Genomic DNA, 17,944 nt, shown 5'->3' on the forward strand with positions numbered 1-17,944 from the left:
ACAAATACACTAACACATAAACAATGAGACAATAAACACACACACTAACACACACACAATGATACACACACACTAACACACACACACACACACACACATCACATACAATGTTACACACACACTAACACATAAACAATGAGACAATAAACACACACACTAACACACACACACACACACACACACACACACACTAACACACACACTAACACATAAACAATGAGACAATACACACACACTAACACACACACACACACACACACACACACACACATACACTAACACACACACACACACACAATGATACACACACACTAACACATAAACAATGAGACAATACACACACACTAACACACACACACACACACACACACTAACACAGCCAATAACAATCTATTCTGTGTAAATAAATGAAATGAATGTTCAGTCTTCTTCTCTCCACCTGTACGTCCAGCCCAGCTGTTTTGTGATTTGGAATGTCTTTCTGTTGTTGAACAGGTATGTTTTTACTTTCATCTACACGTTTGAAGCAACGATCAAAGTTGTGTCGAGAGGATTCTGTGTCGGTGGGTTCACCTTCCTCAAAGACCCCTGGAACTGGCTGGACTTCATGGTCATCAGCATGGCGTAAAACTCCCAACATACCCAACATACACAAGAATGCACATACTTTCATTATTTTATTTGTACTGTTACATACATAACTTATTTTCTTTAATATTCACTTTTTAATCTGGAAGTTGTCTGGTTTGGTATTTTAGTTTTTGTGTGACATGACCATGTTGATGATGATGATGATGATGATGATGATGATGATGATGATGAGATTTTTGATGTCCCTCTGTTTCAGATACTTGACAGAGTTTATAGATTTGGGAAATGTTTCTGTGCTGAGGACGTTCAGAGTTCTTCGAGCTCTGAAGACCATCACAGTCATCCCAGGTCAGTGTGTGTGTGTGTGTGTGTGTGTGTGTGTGTGTGTGTGTGTAACCTATACGAACTGACAGACATAAATCCTTTCCTTATCCCCCCCCCCCCCCCCTTATATTTAAGCAATGTAGCTTTGGCTGCACAAATGAGCAAAAATAACATAAGCTCTCACACTTTCTATGAGAAGATGAATCATAATGCCACCTGGAGCGAGTTCAACCAAGGAAACTACCACCAGCTGCATCCTGTCACTGACAGCTTATCTGTCATACTTTATCTTTTCTTTTTCATTTCCTTTCCTCTGCTTGTCTTGCCTTCCTCCAGTGTGGAGAAAAGGTGGCGGTGAGCAGGGTACAGAGCACCATGGACAGGTGACGGTCCTTACAGAAGCCGTTACAGTTGAGTTTAGCCGACAAAAAGTGAGCAACATGCAGCGAGGACAGTTAAGTTTAGACACCAAAACGACTAGTTAAGGTGGTTTGGATTAAAACACTCCTGCGACATGATCACCTGTTTCCTGGGTGAAAGTCGTGTGTTTTTCCATTTCACAGCCATGTGTACGAATGGTTCATGAGAACAGTCTGTAATGTATCCCCCCCACAGGTCTGAAGACGATTGTCGGAGCTCTGATCCAATCGGTGAAGAAGCTGGCTGATGTCATGATTCTGACCGTGTTCTGCCTCTGCGTCTTCGCTCTAATTGGTCTGCAGCTCTTCATGGGGAACCTGCGGCAAAAATGTGTCCTGATACCACCACCGTTGCTTAGCAACCACACATCTGACATTGACCTCGACACCGGTTACCATGGCAATGACACCCACAGCAACAGGACAGGAAGCGGTGACTTTGATTACAACGAGTACATCAACAACCCAGGTATGAAGATGTTTGCTGTTTGTTAATTCAATAACATTTTATTTATAGTATCAAATCGTAACAGGAGTTATCTCAAGACACTTTACAGATCGAGTCGGTCGTAGCATAGCAGAGCGTGGCGTAACGGGGCGTGGCGTAGCGGGGCGTGGCGTAGCGGGGCGTAGCAGGGCGTTGCAGGGAATAGCAGGGCATAACAGGGTCCTAGTGGGTCGTAGCGGGCCGTAGCGGGGCCTTGCGAGCCATAGCAGAGCGTCGGGCAGGACCATGGCAGCAGCTGCAATCAGGATTTAGGTGCCACCCCAATCCAAGGCATACTGCGAGGCAAGAAAACATAAGGACTCTGGGAAATAAGCTCCCCAGAGCTAGGTTAGTAACCAGCATTACTGGGACATGGATGCACACAGATGGAAAGAGAGAGGAGAAAGGAGCTCAGTGTATCGAAGAAAGGAAGTCCCCCGGCAGTCTAAAACTATAAGAGCATAACTAAGAGCTGGTCCAAGGCAAACCTGAGCCAGCCCTACAAGGGTTGGTAGATGAATCTGACTACTATGAGGAGAAGCAGAGAAGAGAAAATATAAGGAAATATGACGTACAAAATCCACTGGTACTCTGACTACAACACCTTTTCACCAGCAGAGATGTTCACAAGTCATTTTTTGGAAGTCCAAGTCGAGTCTTAAGTCTTTGAACTCGAGTCCAAGTCAAGTCTCAAGTCTTTAAGGGGCAAGTTCAAGTCAAGTCTCAAGTCTTTAAGGGGAAAGTTCAAGTCAAGTCTCAAGTCTTTAAGGGGCAAGTTCAAGTCAAGTCTCAAGTCTTTAAGGGGAAAGTTCAAGTCAAGTCTCAAGTCTTTAAGGGGCAAGTTCAAGTCAAGTCTCAAGTCTTTAAGGGGCAAGTTCAAGTCAAGTCTCAAGTCTTTAAGGGGAAAGTTCAAGTCAAGTCTCAAGTCTTTAAGGGGCAAGTTCAAGTCAAGTCTCAAGTCTTTTGCCACGAGTCCAAGTCAAGTCTCAAGTCCCTGGCCATCTGATCTGTCCCTAACACTGTATTGTTAAATCTTATGAATTCAAAGCATGTCCTGTAGCTACCATCCATACAGTACAGTATCAAAATCAGTTGTAGGATAACTGTATGGGGTCCACTTAACACATCCCTCTAGCCCTCGGACCTGGTGAAATATCATATGGATACAACTATAAAGATACAATGTGCCTGTTCTCAGCATAAGCACAACACTTAGCGATGGTTAGCTTGTTACCTGTGACGATATATGCTTAATGTAACGTCTCTTTCACTCAAAAAAAGTCTAATGTCGAAGTGGAAATCAAGAGAATAGTGGCAGCACCACACCAGTTACAGAACAACATGCATCTCAGTGTCAGTCCAAATTACGCACAATAAGCAGTTTGAACTCACTGATGTAATGCCATTTATTTTCTAAGTGTTAGTAGGCTCAGTGAAACTGAGTCCAGCGTGAGGGGGATCTGACTCAGAGGAGGAGAGGTTAGTGAGGCCAGCGTCTCCACGGCAGGTGACAGTGCGCACGGATCCGCTGCGCCACGCATGGATGAAATAATGAAATAGTAAATAGGACTACAGTAACAGAAATATGTGCAGAATTAAGACAGTCAAGACAGCCCAGTGTTTGGTGGACCGGGTACACCTTGTTCACTTAATAGCCTACAAATCCTCCACAGGATCAATTACGCAACACATGAGTTGGCCCCCTCGATACAGCGTTTTTTCCTGGGGAGATGGATCTGTGCGTCCTGCCTCCTGTGCGCCATGGATGTCTAAGCCTTAGCAACCACTAACTATAAAGATACAATGTGCCTGTTCCCAGCATTAGCACAACACTTTGCGATGTTTGCTTGTTACCTGTGACGATATATGCTAAATGTAACATCTCTTTCACATTAGTGTGTGAGTGACTGACCTATTTGGGTGCGTTTTGAGATGCCTGATGAAGTCCGACGTTGTTCATCCGGTGCCACACACATTGCATGTAGCTGTTCACTTACTGCCACTATTTACAAAGTTATTGAAAGCAAAACTAATGACAAAAGGCACAACTCCGGGAGGACTTGGCGTTGCCATCGTCAATGTATTTTTTTTATATGTGAGTGCGTGCACATAAGGCATAACGCATGCGTTACGTTGCACATTATGGCAAAGGGCAGGGGACATGAGGCTTGTCATACGTTTCCCCAACGTATATGCGACAATAAAAGAAAATAGAAATACATGAATAAATTGAGATTTAAAAAGCAATAATTGCATTAAAACATGTCGACGATTCTTGAAGCTTGAGTCTGAAGTCTTTCGGGACAAGTCGCAAGTCAAGTCTGAAGTCTTTTAGGTCGAGTCCGAGTCAAGTCTGAAGTCAGCTGTTTGTGCGACTTAAGTGCGACTTCAGTCCAATTCTCAGACTCGAGTCCCCATCTCTGTTCACCAGACCCAAGCACAATCTGCAGATTATTTCACAGTTTTCAGCGGTGATCCAGAATGAAAATCTACGAAATTTAGCTGACTTTTTGTGCACGGGGTGGAGATGGGTTAACATTCTGAGAAATATTTCTTTTAAATGTGTGTCAAATTTGCGGGAAATCCTGCTGAATTCTGCATTTGGACCTGCTTATCGCTGACCTGTGGAAGGTTCAAATGCTACTACTAGACAAGTCAAGTGAAGTCAGTATTCATTTTATTAAAACAGCCCAATATCAGAAATCATGAATGTTCCTCAGGGGGTTTAAAATGTGTTCAGCATGTGACAGCACCTGACCTTTGACCCTTGCTGCAGATGGATCCCTCCACAGGGCGGCTTCACATCAGATTTAACTAAATACTTGCGATTGGTCCCTGTATCTAGAATAGTGATTGGTTACTGAATGAAGCTGTTTTAACTGCCATTGTGTATGTTACCAAACTCAATCCATGTACTTCAAGCTCTGATGAAGCCTCTGTGCCCAAACACGTTGTGATGTGACAAATAATCAAGTGAAATGTGACTAATACCTCTGCCTGTCTCTCTCTCTGTCTGTCTGTCTGTAGAGAACTTCTACTTCCTGCCTGGTCAACTGGATGCTCTGCTGTGTGGGAACAGCTCGGACGCCGGGTACGTTCACAACACTTCCTCTTGTAATAACACCAAAATTATAATGACCATGATTAAACTCTAAATAATACTGATGATATGATGTGTTCAGGGTCTGTCCAGAGGGTTACGTCTGTCTGAAGGCGGGGAGAAACCCAAACTACGGCTACACCAGCTACGACTCGTTTGGTTGGGCGTTTCTGGCTCTGTTCAGACTGATGACCCAGGACTTCTGGGAAAACCTCTTCCAGCTGGTCAGTAACAGACTTGGCCTCACTGCTCTCTGGGTTGGGTCATTTATCAGTGTTTCAGATGAACTTTTTTCAGTAGAAAAATAAGATAAGAGATGATAAGCATTCAACATTCTTCCTCCATTAGCTGTTTCTAATAGCTATGTTTTGTTGTTGGAATAAGTTTGTTCTCTAAGTGACAGGGTTAGTGGGAAGGACCAGCTTCATACAGTTTAGACAGGGTAATAATTGACATGAGCAGGTAAATGAGAGCAGGTTTCCTCTCAGACAGTTTAGTTCTGTCTGATGTCTTATTCAATGCAGATAAGCCCTGGTTCACAGATAAACTCAGGCAGATTAGTCAGGCCAAGGAACGAGGGTGACAGAACGTGGAAAGACTATTTCAAAAAGACACTCCAAATATTGATAGTCTGTCTCTCACCTTTCTGTCTGGCTGGCTGTTTGTCTGTCTGTTTGTTTGTGTGTCTGGTGGTCTGTCTGTCTGTCTGTCTGCCTGTCTGTCTCTCACCTTTCTGCCTTTCTGTCTGCCTTCCTGCCTGTCTGTCTGTCTCTCTGTCTGTCTGTCTCTCACCTTTCTGTCTGCCTGTCTGCAGACACTGCGAGCAGCAGGTAAAACCTACATGATCTTCTTTGTGGTCATCATCTTCCTCGGCTCGTTCTACCTCATTAACCTCATCCTGGCCGTGGTTGCCATGGCTTACGCTGAGCAGAACGAGGCCAACATAGCCGAGGCCAAACAGAAGGAGGAAGAGTACGCTCAGATCCTGGAGCTGCTGAAGAAGAGACAGGAGGAGGTTTGATCCATCAGACGACACAACCAACAACATCAACATCTTTACATTTTACAGGTCCAATCAGAAGCTTTTATTCTCGCTGTTACAGCAGGCAGCCTGCAGAGCGGAGCTCTTAGAAAAAGAGGATTCATCTGCAGACACAAACAAACACGAGCAAGAACATACTGCCATGGAAGGTAAACACACAAAGACAATAAAGACAATGAAGACATTATATCACATGACACCCGCAGGTTCTCACAGCCAATCAAAAACTGAGTTTTACACACCGAACAAAGTGATAACTTCTGTTGGGATTCGGCGCTGTGTAAATAAAACTGACATGACTAACCTGCTGTGTGTTTCAGAGTTTGCTGATGACCAGAGGCCGTGTCCTCCATGTTGGTACGCCTTCGCTGACATCTTCCTGAAGTGGAACTGCTGCGGCTGTTGGCGGTGGCTCAAACCGTGGCTCTACACCATTGTTATGGACCCATTCGTTGACCTCGGCATCACCATCTGCATCGTCCTAAACACCGTCTTCATGGCCATGGAGCATTATCCAATGACAGAGGAGTTCGAGGAGCTCCTGAGCATCGGAAATCTGGTAAGTGATGAGGAAAAGTTTCTATTGGCCCAGTGGAGTCGCCTGTTCTTTACACGTCACCCAGGGTCAGTCACTAGATGAGTAGAAAGAAACAAGCACTACTTGCTTTGTCTCCTTTGTGGTGCAGGGAATTCATTCCCTCGTCAATCCATTACAAAAAGAAAGAAAATTCCCTCACACACTTGTCCTCTCTGCATTTGGTTTATTTGTTAGGTCGACATTTGACATTTGACTTTTTAAAACAGCTCAGCGCTGCATGGAAAGTCAAAGACTTTAAAAATGAAGCTCGGTTTTCAAAGTTATACGGATAAACTCGACGGCAAGCGAAAATAAAGTGTCAGAATATCATACTAAAATCAAAATCATGTGATAACGGGAACAAAGTGACTGAATGAATAAAAAGACGGATGATATTGGAACGACAATAAAGTGTTGGCTGTGTGTATTGAGAAGGAAAAGACAGACAGATTCTTAAACAAACTACTGAATTAAACCTTTCGAATGCACATAAATCAAAACAACTGAATTAAACTGAGATGATGGCTGAAGGAATTGAGTTTAGGGAGAACAGTACAGTCACTGACATGAATGCTAAAGAACAGAGAGCAGAAATAAAATCACTCCAACTTGGACAATATGCGCAAAATTAACCAAATTAAAACAACGATGAAGGACCTTTCTCGAGAAACGTGTTAGTAAAGTGACACATTGCTTAAATACAAATCATGATTAATGATCCACTGCTGTGTTGGAGGTGTGTCCATCATCACACACAGAGAGAGACCTCTGTTAAAAACAAAAACAAAATGTTTAAGTCAGTGATAAACAAGACACAACTCAGGTATATAATAGATAACTGATCGTCTCTTGACTTTTAAATAACCTTTTCCTCCTGTTTCTCTGTATTTTTCAACAAACATGCAAAATATACCAGTGGACTCCAACGCTAGCCTAGCTTTAAACACTGCAGTATGTAACTAGTGGAACATTACTGCCATCTGGTGGTGAGAGAGGCAGACTTAGTGTCAGAACGGACCTTCAGGATGAACCAATGAGAGAGCAGACAGAGTAAAAGTACTATTACTTTGTAAAACAAGTACTCAAGTAGAATTAAATTAGTTATTTTTGTCTGTTTATTTAGGATCATATTCTTCCTTTATGTCCTTACAACTCTCTTAATGGGACTATGCAATAATTAATACGCACATTACAACGCATTGTGGACAATAGAGAAATAGGAAATGATAAGACAGAAACTAAACACACACAATATCATTTCATAACACAACTCTTATGATAATGACAAAATACACACATAAGACAAAGACAGACACAGACGGGACAGCTCCATCAGTTCAGCCTACATTCATGTTTATCACGTTTTAAGACAGTTTAACCATCATGCTATTGTCACATAACATCCATTTCACCCTCTCAGGACACGTCTCACAATTGAACACACATTAATATTTTTGTTAAACTCAACAATGTAGTTTCTGTGTCTACTAAACATCTCCAATCAATAGATATTTCTTAACTTTCTTGTGTAATGTGTTCAGTTGAAATTACTAATTGTTTGAGTACAACTTATCTACTAAAAACAACTTCTAAAGTAAAAAATGTGAAAAAGTGAACAGGCACTGTCTTGGTGGTTTGAGATGAAATAACTCAAAGATGTGACTAAAGTAATGTAATGGAGTAAATGTAACTCTGACCCCTGACCTCTGACCTCTGACCCTCTCAGGTCTTCACGGGGATCTTCACAGCTGAGATGGTCCTCAAACTTCTGGCCATGGACCCATACTACTACTTCCAGGTCAGACTTCCTGTTTGTTTGGAAGAAGGAAGGAACAGTCATGACTCATCACATACGTCATCGATGTCAAGCCTGCAGCTTTCTGTATCTGAGTGTAATGGAGCATCTTTGTTATCAATAACCAACATCAAACTGTTGATGATATTTAATAATAATCAGGAGTTCTAATGTTAGCTAACTCTCTCCAGAATGTTTCCTTAGGGGGCACTAATCAACAAACCATTCATGCCTAATTAATCTGGACCTCTGTCTCTTACCGGCCCTGTACTTGTTACTTTGTTCTTCAATGAACAGTAGCATTTACACTTTGTTTAGCTAACGTTAGCCAGTTTTATCTCTGTTGAGGCATCCTGCATTAGTTTGGAGATTAAACCCCGTTAGTAAGACATAATCCTGGTATAAAAACACAGACTGGGAGCTGCGGTGTTGCTGAGTGAGAGAACCCGTTACGTTACAGACTTTCAGAGATTTATGTGTCGGCTCTGTTTGATCATGTATGACAATGTAGCAGCTGTCTGGAGATGAGTTATAACATGATGCAGCTGCTGGACGGAGCCATGGTCTGTTTGGAGACCAATAACAACAAAATCAAATATGCACATTTAGATTAAAAAATATCAGTCAACAAGTTCTGTGAAGCCTTTTCACTCAGAGGTGAAACAACACAGACATGACAGACGTTAACTTCAACAGAACTTACACTTAAGTCTGTCATCATGATGTTTCTTCTTTCTCTCTTTCCTGTTCACCAGCTCAGTGATGACAACTGACAGCTGTTCCCATGGTAACATGTGTCTGTGGTTGTTCTGTTGCCATGGTTGCAGGTGGGCTGGAACATCTTCGACAGCATCATCGTCACCATGAGTCTGGTGGAGCTCGGACTGGCAAACGTCGAGGGCCTGTCGGTGCTGCGCTCCTTCAGACTGGTCTGTCTGCCTGTCTCTCTGTCTGTCTGCGTGTCTGTCTGTGTCTGTCTGTCTGTCTGACTGTCTGTCTGACTGTGTGTCTATTAATTTTAATTTTAATTTTATTAGCATGACAAGACATTGCTTATCTGTCTGTCTCTCTCCCTACCTGTCTCCGTACCTGTCTCCCTACCTGTGTCTCTCTCTCTCTCTCTGCCTGTCTCTCTCTCTGTCTCTTTCTCAGATGCGAGTGTTTAAGCTGGCCAAGTCGTGGCCGACCCTCAACATGCTGATAAGGATCATTGGGAAGTCGGTGGGCGCTCTGGGGAACCTGACGCTGGTGCTGGCCATCATCGTCTTCATCTTCGCCGTGGTTGGCATGCAGCTGTTTGGGAAGAACTACAAAGACTGCGTCTGCCGTATCTCGCTCGACTGCATGCACCCCCGCTGGCACATGATCGACTTCTTCCACGCCTTCCTCATCATCTTCAGAGTGCTGTGTGGGGAGTGGATCGAGACCATGTGGGACTGCATGGAGGTCGCCGGCCCAACCATGTGTCTGATCGTCTTTATGATGGTCATGGTCATCGGGAACATGGTGGTGAGTCTCTGCAGGCACATAGATACTAACCCAGCCCCTCAGGATCATGGTGGTGAGTCTCTGCAGGCACACAGATACAAATCCTAGCCCAGACCCTAACCCAGACTCTGAGCCAGGTTCATTCTGTCAGGAACATGCTGGTGAGTGTCTGCAGGCACACAGATACTAACCCAAACCCAGGCCCTAACCCAGGCTTTTCAGCCAGGTTCAGTCAGTTCGCAATCCTCCAGAGTGCAGCTGTAGATACAGAGTCCACACAGATCCAGGTCTGGGGTCCATCATTTTTGTCACTTTAGGGTGAAGTTCCTGGTCTTGTTTCAGGTTATCAATCTGTTCCTGGTCTTGTTTCAGGTCCTGAATTTGTTCCTGGTCTTGTTTCTGGTTCTGAATGTATTCCTGGCCTTGTTTCAGGTTCTGAATGTATTCCTGGTCTTGTTTCAGGTCTTGAATCTGTTCCTGGCCTTGTTGCTGAGCTCATTTAGTGGAGATAATCTTGCGGCTCCAGAAGAAGAAGGAGAAAACAACCTGCAGATCGCCATAAACCGGATCAACATGGCCGTGGCTTGGACCAAGACCTGGATCCTCCAACAAATCTGGACTTTAACGGGAAAGAAGAACCACTTGGACCCAGAACACACCGGTAGACCTGGAACTACAGACTCTATTCATTTACTTATTTATCTAACTACGGACAATTTTTTTTATGTATATAACTAAAGATTAATTTACTTCCTTATGTATCTAACTAAATACTTTATTTATTTACACTCACCTAAAGGATTATTAGGAACACCATACTAATACTGTGTTTGACCCTATCCTATCAATATGGGCCAACACTTTTAAAGAATGCTTCCAGCACCTTGTTGAATCAATGCCACGAAGAATTAAGGCAGTTCTGAAGGCAAAAGGGATCCCCCACACCATTACACCACCACCACCAACCTGCCCAGTGGTAAGAAGGCATGGCGGATCCATGTTCTCATTCTGTTTACGCCAAATTCTGACTCTACCATATGAATGTCTCAACAGAAATTGAGACTCATCAGACCAGGCAACATTTTTCCAGTCTTCAACTGTCCAATTTTGGTGCTCTCGTGCAAATTGTAGCCTCATTTTCCTATTTTTAGTGGAGATGAGTGGTACCTGGTGGGGTCTTCTGCTGGTGTAGCCCATTCGCCTCAAGGTTGTTTGTGTTGTGGCTTCACAAATGCTTTGCTGCATACCTCGGTTGTAACGAGTGGTTATTTGAGTCAAAGTTGATCTTCTATCAGCTTAAATCACTCGGCCCATTCTCCTCTGACCTTTGGCATCAACAAGGCATTTTCACCCACAGGACTGCCGCATACTGAATGTTTTTCCTTTTTCAGACCATTCTTTGTAAACCCTAGAAATGGTTGTGCATGAAAATCCCAGTAACTGAGCAGATTGGGAAATACTCAGACCAGCCCGTCTGGCACCAACAACCATGCCACGCTCAAAGTTGCTTAGATCACCTTTCTTTCCCATTCTGACATTCAGTTTGGAGTTCAGGAGATTGTCTAGACCAGGACCACTCCTCTAAATGCACTGAAGCAGCTGCCATGTGATTGGTTGATTAGATAATTGCATTAATGCAAAATTTAATAGGTGTTCCTAATAATCCTTTAGGTGAGTGTATTTATGTACTGTATAAAACTAATGTGTGTGTTTTTTTGTGTTTTCTTCGGTACTATTTCTTATTTTTCTAATGAAATATTCATTGTCATTTCAGACTGGTTTGTGTTTGTTTACATCACAGATTGATTTTGTGATTTACTGATTTTTTTGTTTGTGGATATCATTGTCAGCGGCCCATGGTGAGGAAGACGACATGACAACAAAGGATTGTTTGGTTTTGACCGCTGTGACCTTAGATCAGCAGGGGTCAGAGGTTAAGTCCCTCGACTGTAACCATGGCAACAACCACGACGTTGGCCGTCTGAGGGTCCCCATCGCCGAGGCTGAGTCAGACTTTGAGACACCGGACAACGATGAAGATGAAGAGGACGAAGTGGACGAAGAAAATGAAGAAAAACTCTCCAAAGTAAAAACCCTTTTCTATAAAACTGAAGTGTTTGTCTGAAGTTCAGACAGATTTTATGTAAGATGAAGACTGAACTGAGGAGCAAACTAGACAAACAGACTCACAGACGATCACAGATAGAAGTTTAAAATCTGCCAGTGAGACATTCAGGTGTTACAATAAAATGTGAACCTGAGTGTAAACTGTAAAATGTTTCTGTGTTCAGTGTGATGGGTCATCAGTCTGCAGCACCGTACAGAAACTTCCTGACATTCAGGAGGGCGAAGACGATGAAGATGATCCAAACACACCTGTGGACTGCTACAGTGACGGTACGCACGCACACGCACACACACACACACACACACACACACACACACACACACACACACACACACACACGAATGCACACACAGACATACACAGACACACACACACACACACACACACACACACACACACACACACACACACACACACACGAACGCACGCACACACACATACACACTGATATTTGGGACACAAAGTGATTGGCAGATTTAAAAAAGAAAAGACAGCATCTTACTCCACATTAACAATCTGTAAACATTGTAATGTAACTGTCGGATTGAAATCAAACCTTTGTTGTATTTTTATTTCAGACTGGTACCGCCGCTGTCCATTCCTGGACGTAGACACGTCCCAGGGCAGAGGGAAGGTCTGGTCTAACATCAGGAGAACCTGTTTCTGCATTGTAGAACACAACTACTTTGAGAGCTTCATCATTTTCATGATCCTGATGAGCAGTGGAGCGCTGGTAAATATTATTGCACATTATTATAGATGATTGATCAATACCTGACCATTTTAACTCCAAGTTCAGTGTTGCTGCATTTTATTTGCTTTGCTGCACATTGTCTGACGGCTGCTGTTAGTTTGTTTGATGTGATCACGTGACTGAGCAGCTCAGATCTGACTGGTTCTCAGGAATGTGTGCAGTGTGAATACTAACCTGTGGAGACAACATGGCCGACAGCAGGGCTACTAACATGGCTGTAAGTGGACTACAAACATGGCTGACATTCTGATAACTAACACCACAGCCAGATGTTAAGCAGGTGAGATTATCCTGAACCGACTCAAATATTTGAACACCATGACACAACATTTATTAATCGTAACGTCACGATGAAAGGTAATGACAAAGACCAGATGGTAACTCAGCATAAATACCCCGCATAAATACCCCCCCCCCCACCCCCTCCCTGTGAACAGGCGTTTGAGGACATCTACCTGGAGCAGCGCCGCGTTATAAAGATGGTTCTAGAGTACGCAGACCAGGTGTTCACCTATGTGTTCGTGGTGGAGATGGTTCTGAAGTGGGTCGCCTATGGGTTCAAGACATACTTCACCAACGCCTGGTGCTGGCTCGACTTCCTCATCGTAGACGTAAGAACTTTACAACCTGTTTATTTCAGTCAACCATTGTAGACGTAAGAACTTTACAACCTGTTTATTTCAGTCAACTATCGTAAACATAAGAACTTCAAACCCTTTGAGGATATGGGTAGTTTGTCCCCCCCCCCCACACACACACACACTCCAAACCCTCCGAGGATATTGGTGGTTTGTCCTTATTGTAGACAAACCCAATCTGTTCTCTCCAGAAAAGAATTTATCATGGATCAGAATAAAAGAAAAAGCCAGTTAATGTGATGCCCTGTCCTTCCAGGTGTCTCTGGTGTCACTGACAGCAAACATCCTGGGATACTCTGAGCTAGGAGCAATCAAGTCTCTGAGGACGCTGAGAGCTCTGAGGCCCCTGAGGGCCCTGTCTCGCTTTGAGGGAATGAGGGTGAGACATGCACTTTAAACACTGACAGACAGACAGGTCTGTCAGACGGTTACCTGTCTTCACCTTTGTAACATTTAAAAAATGAGTTTTTTTTCTATCTGAAAGAATCCATTAAGTAAGAGTTAATGCCCTTAGAGGTGTCCATTGTCAGGTATTAATGGACGACGGTGAGACGTGAACCGGCCGACGCGCCGAAGTCCATTAATACCTGACAATGGACACCTCTAAGGGCATTAACCCGCTTATACCATGGTCACTTGCCAAATAACATTTTTAAATCATTAGTTTATATTTTAATTAGTTTTACAATCGAAATCTAAAGTTTTTACAAACAATAACTCTGTTTCCCTGGTTACGCCTGACGGTTTGACTAATACCTGGAATAATCATTCCCATCCTATAAGGTTCTTATGCAATGCAAACGTTGTTCACCCCTCCAGGAAATAGGAAGGACCTTAGATACGACTTGCCTCCCTTAGCAACGGGACGGGAGATATTTATAGTACGCTCAGCTATGAGCCAGAAAGCTAACGCTAAACTAGCAAGATCCAAAGTCAATAACATTGTGTACAGTTGGCAATCAGTAAAAATAATTTGACAGTATGTTGAACAACAAGACAAGCTAGCTATCCAACCATGTCATGGTCCCCAAAACAACATGATTTTACGAACAATTTTATCCGCAATGTGGAATGTTACTGTCGGCCACAGCCTGAAGTAGCGACCTGAACTGTGAACGGGATGTGAGATAACGTTATTCGCTGTGAAACAAAGTCAGTTCAGAGGAGCACTAAAACTTACTTCTTGCAGCTTGTGTTAGCGCCATCCTGTGGTGTTCAGAGGATGAGTTGGAAATAACATATTCACATTTCCCTTTTATTTAATGTAGCGCATTCATTTAGAACAGTAAACAGTCAGTTTCACCAGAACTCCTTTAGTAGGTGTCCTACATCACTTTTTTATGGACACCCTGCAGCCAATCAGAATCGAGTATTCACTCATTCAAGACCATGGCATAATTCCTGATAAAGGACAGCTCGTCTGTCATTAACCCTTTAGGACTTTACACACTGAGTCCTATGCGTATTAATGAATCCGTTGCGAAACATTTTGCAAAATAATACAAAATGTTACACTGCTGGCACTCTGCCTTTCTCTCCTTTTCCCTCATTTCATCCCTTGAAAATTGAAAACATTACGATTTTTTTTCATGACGGACGAATCTTTCGGAGTCAGTGTGTAAACGTGAATAACACAACGTGAGGTCGTAGTTATATTTTAACATGCACAACTTCTTCTTTTTCGGAGTGTGAGGACTTTTACTTATCAACCTGTCTCCCTGCCCACATGTCTCTCTGTCTATCTGTCTGTCTGCCTGTCTGCCTGTCTGTCTCTCCCTCTGTACCGGTCCGTCGGTCTACAGGTGGTGGTGAATGCGCTGGTCGGAGCAATCCCGTCCATCTTCAACGTGCTGCTAGTGTGTCTGATATTCTGGCTGATCTTCAGCATCATGGGAGTGAATCTGTTTGCAGGAAAGTTTTATCACTGTTTCAATGAGACGTCTGAGGAGATGTTTCTCCCTGAAGACGTCAACAACAGGAGCGAGTGTTTTGCTCTGATCGAGGCAAACATCAGCGGGGTTCGCTGGAAGAACGTAAAGGTCAACTACGACAACGTGGGGATGGGCTACCTGTCGCTGCTGCAGGTGGTGAGTCTGAACACTCAACAAACGGGACTTCACTGAGGCTGTCCAACAGCTCAAACAGCAATGCTGACCTATATTTAGATTCCTAGTGGCGGCGTCCTCTAGTGGCCGTAATAATGACGGGAGCAAAGCAGGAAGTAAGGTGAGGAAATATAAGAGCAGCAAGGAGGCAGGTTGGGGTGGTGGATGGGTCAAACAAACACAGGACTTTCACCACTTTTCTCCACTTTTGAAAAGAAAATGAAACAGAGTTTTTTTTAACTTTAGGGAACAAACAGAGCTACGTTACGTTCTGTGGGTCAGATTAGAGGGGGGGGACAAACCACTCATATCCTCTGAGGGTTTGGAGGGGGGGTGCTTTACTGAAATACGGTAAATCCATCCAACTAGAGTTCCTGTGAATCTAAATTCAGATCGTCCTAAGGGATGTTTAACATGGAAAACAGGAATAAGGACTGTTTGTCCTGTTACTGAACACTGATCATTCATTGTTGGATGTCAGTTGCTGTTTCGTTTTCAGTCTGTCTTCTTTGTGTGAAACTCACGTAAAAAAAGATTCTGAATCTCAACGGGAATATTCCTGCTAAAATAAAGCTTAAATTGTCATGTTTGAGTTTAACTTTCCTGATTTTAGATATTAGCCTGTAGAGTTGATCTGAGCTGAGTCTGTACTCTCATTGTTTCACTGTATGCAGACGACTGGACTTTCTATTTAAACTTGTTTATCTGTTTCAGGCCACGTTTAAAGGCTGGATGGACATCATGTACGCAGCAGTGGACTCCAGAGACGTCAGTGCACTGACTAAATGTTTTACTATGTACACTGGTACTACCAAGATTATAATAGTTTAGCATTTTTAATTACTTTGGATTTTAGTTTAGTTTAAGTTAATTTTCAGAGTTTTTGTTAGTTTTAGTTTAGTTTAAGTTTTTGTATATTTAGGGTTAGGGCTTTTAAATATAAACTGAAATGGTTCATTTAAGGCGAGACACTACAGGTGAATAGGCTAAAATTTTTAAATAATAGATATCTCCATGAAACTTCCTCAGTTGATTACTTACACAAGTATATAAAAAAATGTATTACAAGTTTTTGAAATGTGTATGTTTAATTATGCAAATTAGGCATTTTCTCATTAAATATGCGCGATTTTGCATATATTTTCGGTAGATAGATCTGAACATATGATAAAGCCAGGTGCAAAATTCTTTTTTCATTTTGTTTACACACAAGATGAAAACAAAATTACAGAGGGATTTCAGGATATCTGCTTTCATTACCTAGGAAATCAAAATGTACTGTCCATAGCCCTAAAAAAAAATCGATTTTCCCCATGTTTTTTTTGCTTAAAATGTCACATAAATCAGGCCAGGAATGATTTATTAACAAATCCCTCTGTAAATATCTTCAGAATACTACTAAGTGTATAACTGGAAAGTTTGGTGTACATTGGTGCTACACAGGCTGAGATGTTTATACTGGAGAATGACAACAAACTCATTTTGAGAAAACAGCATTTAAAGATTTAAATAGTGGAATTTAATACATTTCTATTGGAAGAATTGCTCAAAAACAGAATAAATGCTCAGGCCCTTAGTGATAATGATATAGAATATTTCAAACTCATGAAAATTGATTATTTAATAAAATGGCAGGCATATAAGGCCTACAACTGCAGTAACTTAATGAATTAACATTGGCGTATCATGCACAAAGTTGCAGACAAAGCCCACGCTGGACAGTTGTATGGACACAGAACAAGACCAACAATAGATGTAACAGCTTTTTAAAGTCTAACTGTCCATTCCAGCACCATATGTATTTTAGCTGTGCTTAGACTCTTGCGCCTATGTTTTACACTGGCAGTTGTGACGGTCTCAGCATTCGAGATCCTGAGCATATCAGTTTCTCTCATTGAATTGACCATCACAACTGAGCTCTGAAGCCACAACTTCTCCATAACAGAAAGCATGGCAGAGGCACCTTCATCAAGGTGGAGATGGCCATACTTGCTGCTGCTCCAGCTTACTTTTCCCACAAAACAGTCCCCTCAGTCAGCTGATGGTGAAGATAACTAACCAGAAACAGTCCCCTCAGTCAGCTGATGGTGAAGATAACTAACCAGAACCAGTCCTCTCAGTCAGCTGATGGTGAAGATAACTAACCAGAACCAGTCCCCTCAGTCAGCTGATGGTGAAGATAACTAACCAGGCTCCCATTAGCACTGTTTTTTAACACAACAGAACAAAACTAATTATGACTCATTCAAAAGACCAATATTTAGAACATTGGAGAAAGCAAACAAAGTAGACTAAATTATTATTTGACAGATTATCTTCACACTGTCAGAGATACGAAGAAGAGACGGATCCTGACTAAATACAGGCTCAGTGACCACCAGCTGGGTCAGACAGAGATGCACTTCCTCCTCCATGGGGAAAAACTATCTTCACTAAGAGAATTACACCTTGGAAAAATAGCCAAAAAAGTTAAGACCAGAAGAGAAGCTGGTAGTT

At 42.6% G+C, this 17,944-nt stretch overlaps 1 protein-coding gene across 6 annotated transcripts in view; it reads left to right on the forward strand.

Annotated features, from left to right (window-relative positions):
* Nucleotides 1-17,944, forward strand: part of scn4ab (sodium channel, voltage-gated, type IV, alpha, b) — a 53,742-nt gene that overhangs the window by 28,630 nt on the left and 7,168 nt on the right. For 2 of the 6 annotated variants that reach the window (XM_031318532.1, XM_031318531.1), the window contains exons 6-23: nt 496-624; nt 848-939; nt 1,531-1,803; nt 4,849-4,912; nt 5,004-5,145; nt 5,736-5,936; nt 6,025-6,522; nt 8,267-8,338; nt 9,163-9,264; nt 9,488-9,844; nt 10,286-10,484; nt 11,671-11,909; nt 12,115-12,220; nt 12,530-12,684; nt 13,143-13,316; nt 13,600-13,722; nt 15,146-15,430; nt 16,163-16,216. In XM_031318532.1, the coding sequence (XP_031174392.1) occupies nt 496-624; nt 848-939; nt 1,531-1,803; nt 4,849-4,912; nt 5,004-5,145; nt 5,736-5,936; nt 6,025-6,522; nt 8,267-8,338; nt 9,163-9,264; nt 9,488-9,844; nt 10,286-10,484; nt 11,671-11,909; nt 12,115-12,220; nt 12,530-12,684; nt 13,143-13,316; nt 13,600-13,722; nt 15,146-15,430; nt 16,163-16,216 (3,265 nt within the window). The remainder of the gene's footprint in view (nt 1-495; nt 625-847; nt 940-1,530; nt 1,804-4,848; nt 4,913-5,003; nt 5,146-5,735; nt 5,937-6,024; nt 6,523-8,266; nt 8,339-9,162; nt 9,265-9,487; nt 9,845-10,285; nt 10,485-11,670; nt 11,910-12,114; nt 12,221-12,529; nt 12,685-13,142; nt 13,317-13,599; nt 13,723-15,145; nt 15,431-16,162; nt 16,217-17,944) is intronic. The other 4 variants (XM_031318535.1, XM_031318536.1, XM_031318533.1 and 1 more) reach the window with 4 other exon arrangements.

This window comes from Sander lucioperca, chromosome 21, assembly GCF_008315115.2.
Source record: "Sander lucioperca isolate FBNREF2018 chromosome 21, SLUC_FBN_1.2, whole genome shotgun sequence".
Classification (NCBI taxonomy): domain Eukaryota; kingdom Metazoa; phylum Chordata; class Actinopteri; order Perciformes; family Percidae; genus Sander; species Sander lucioperca.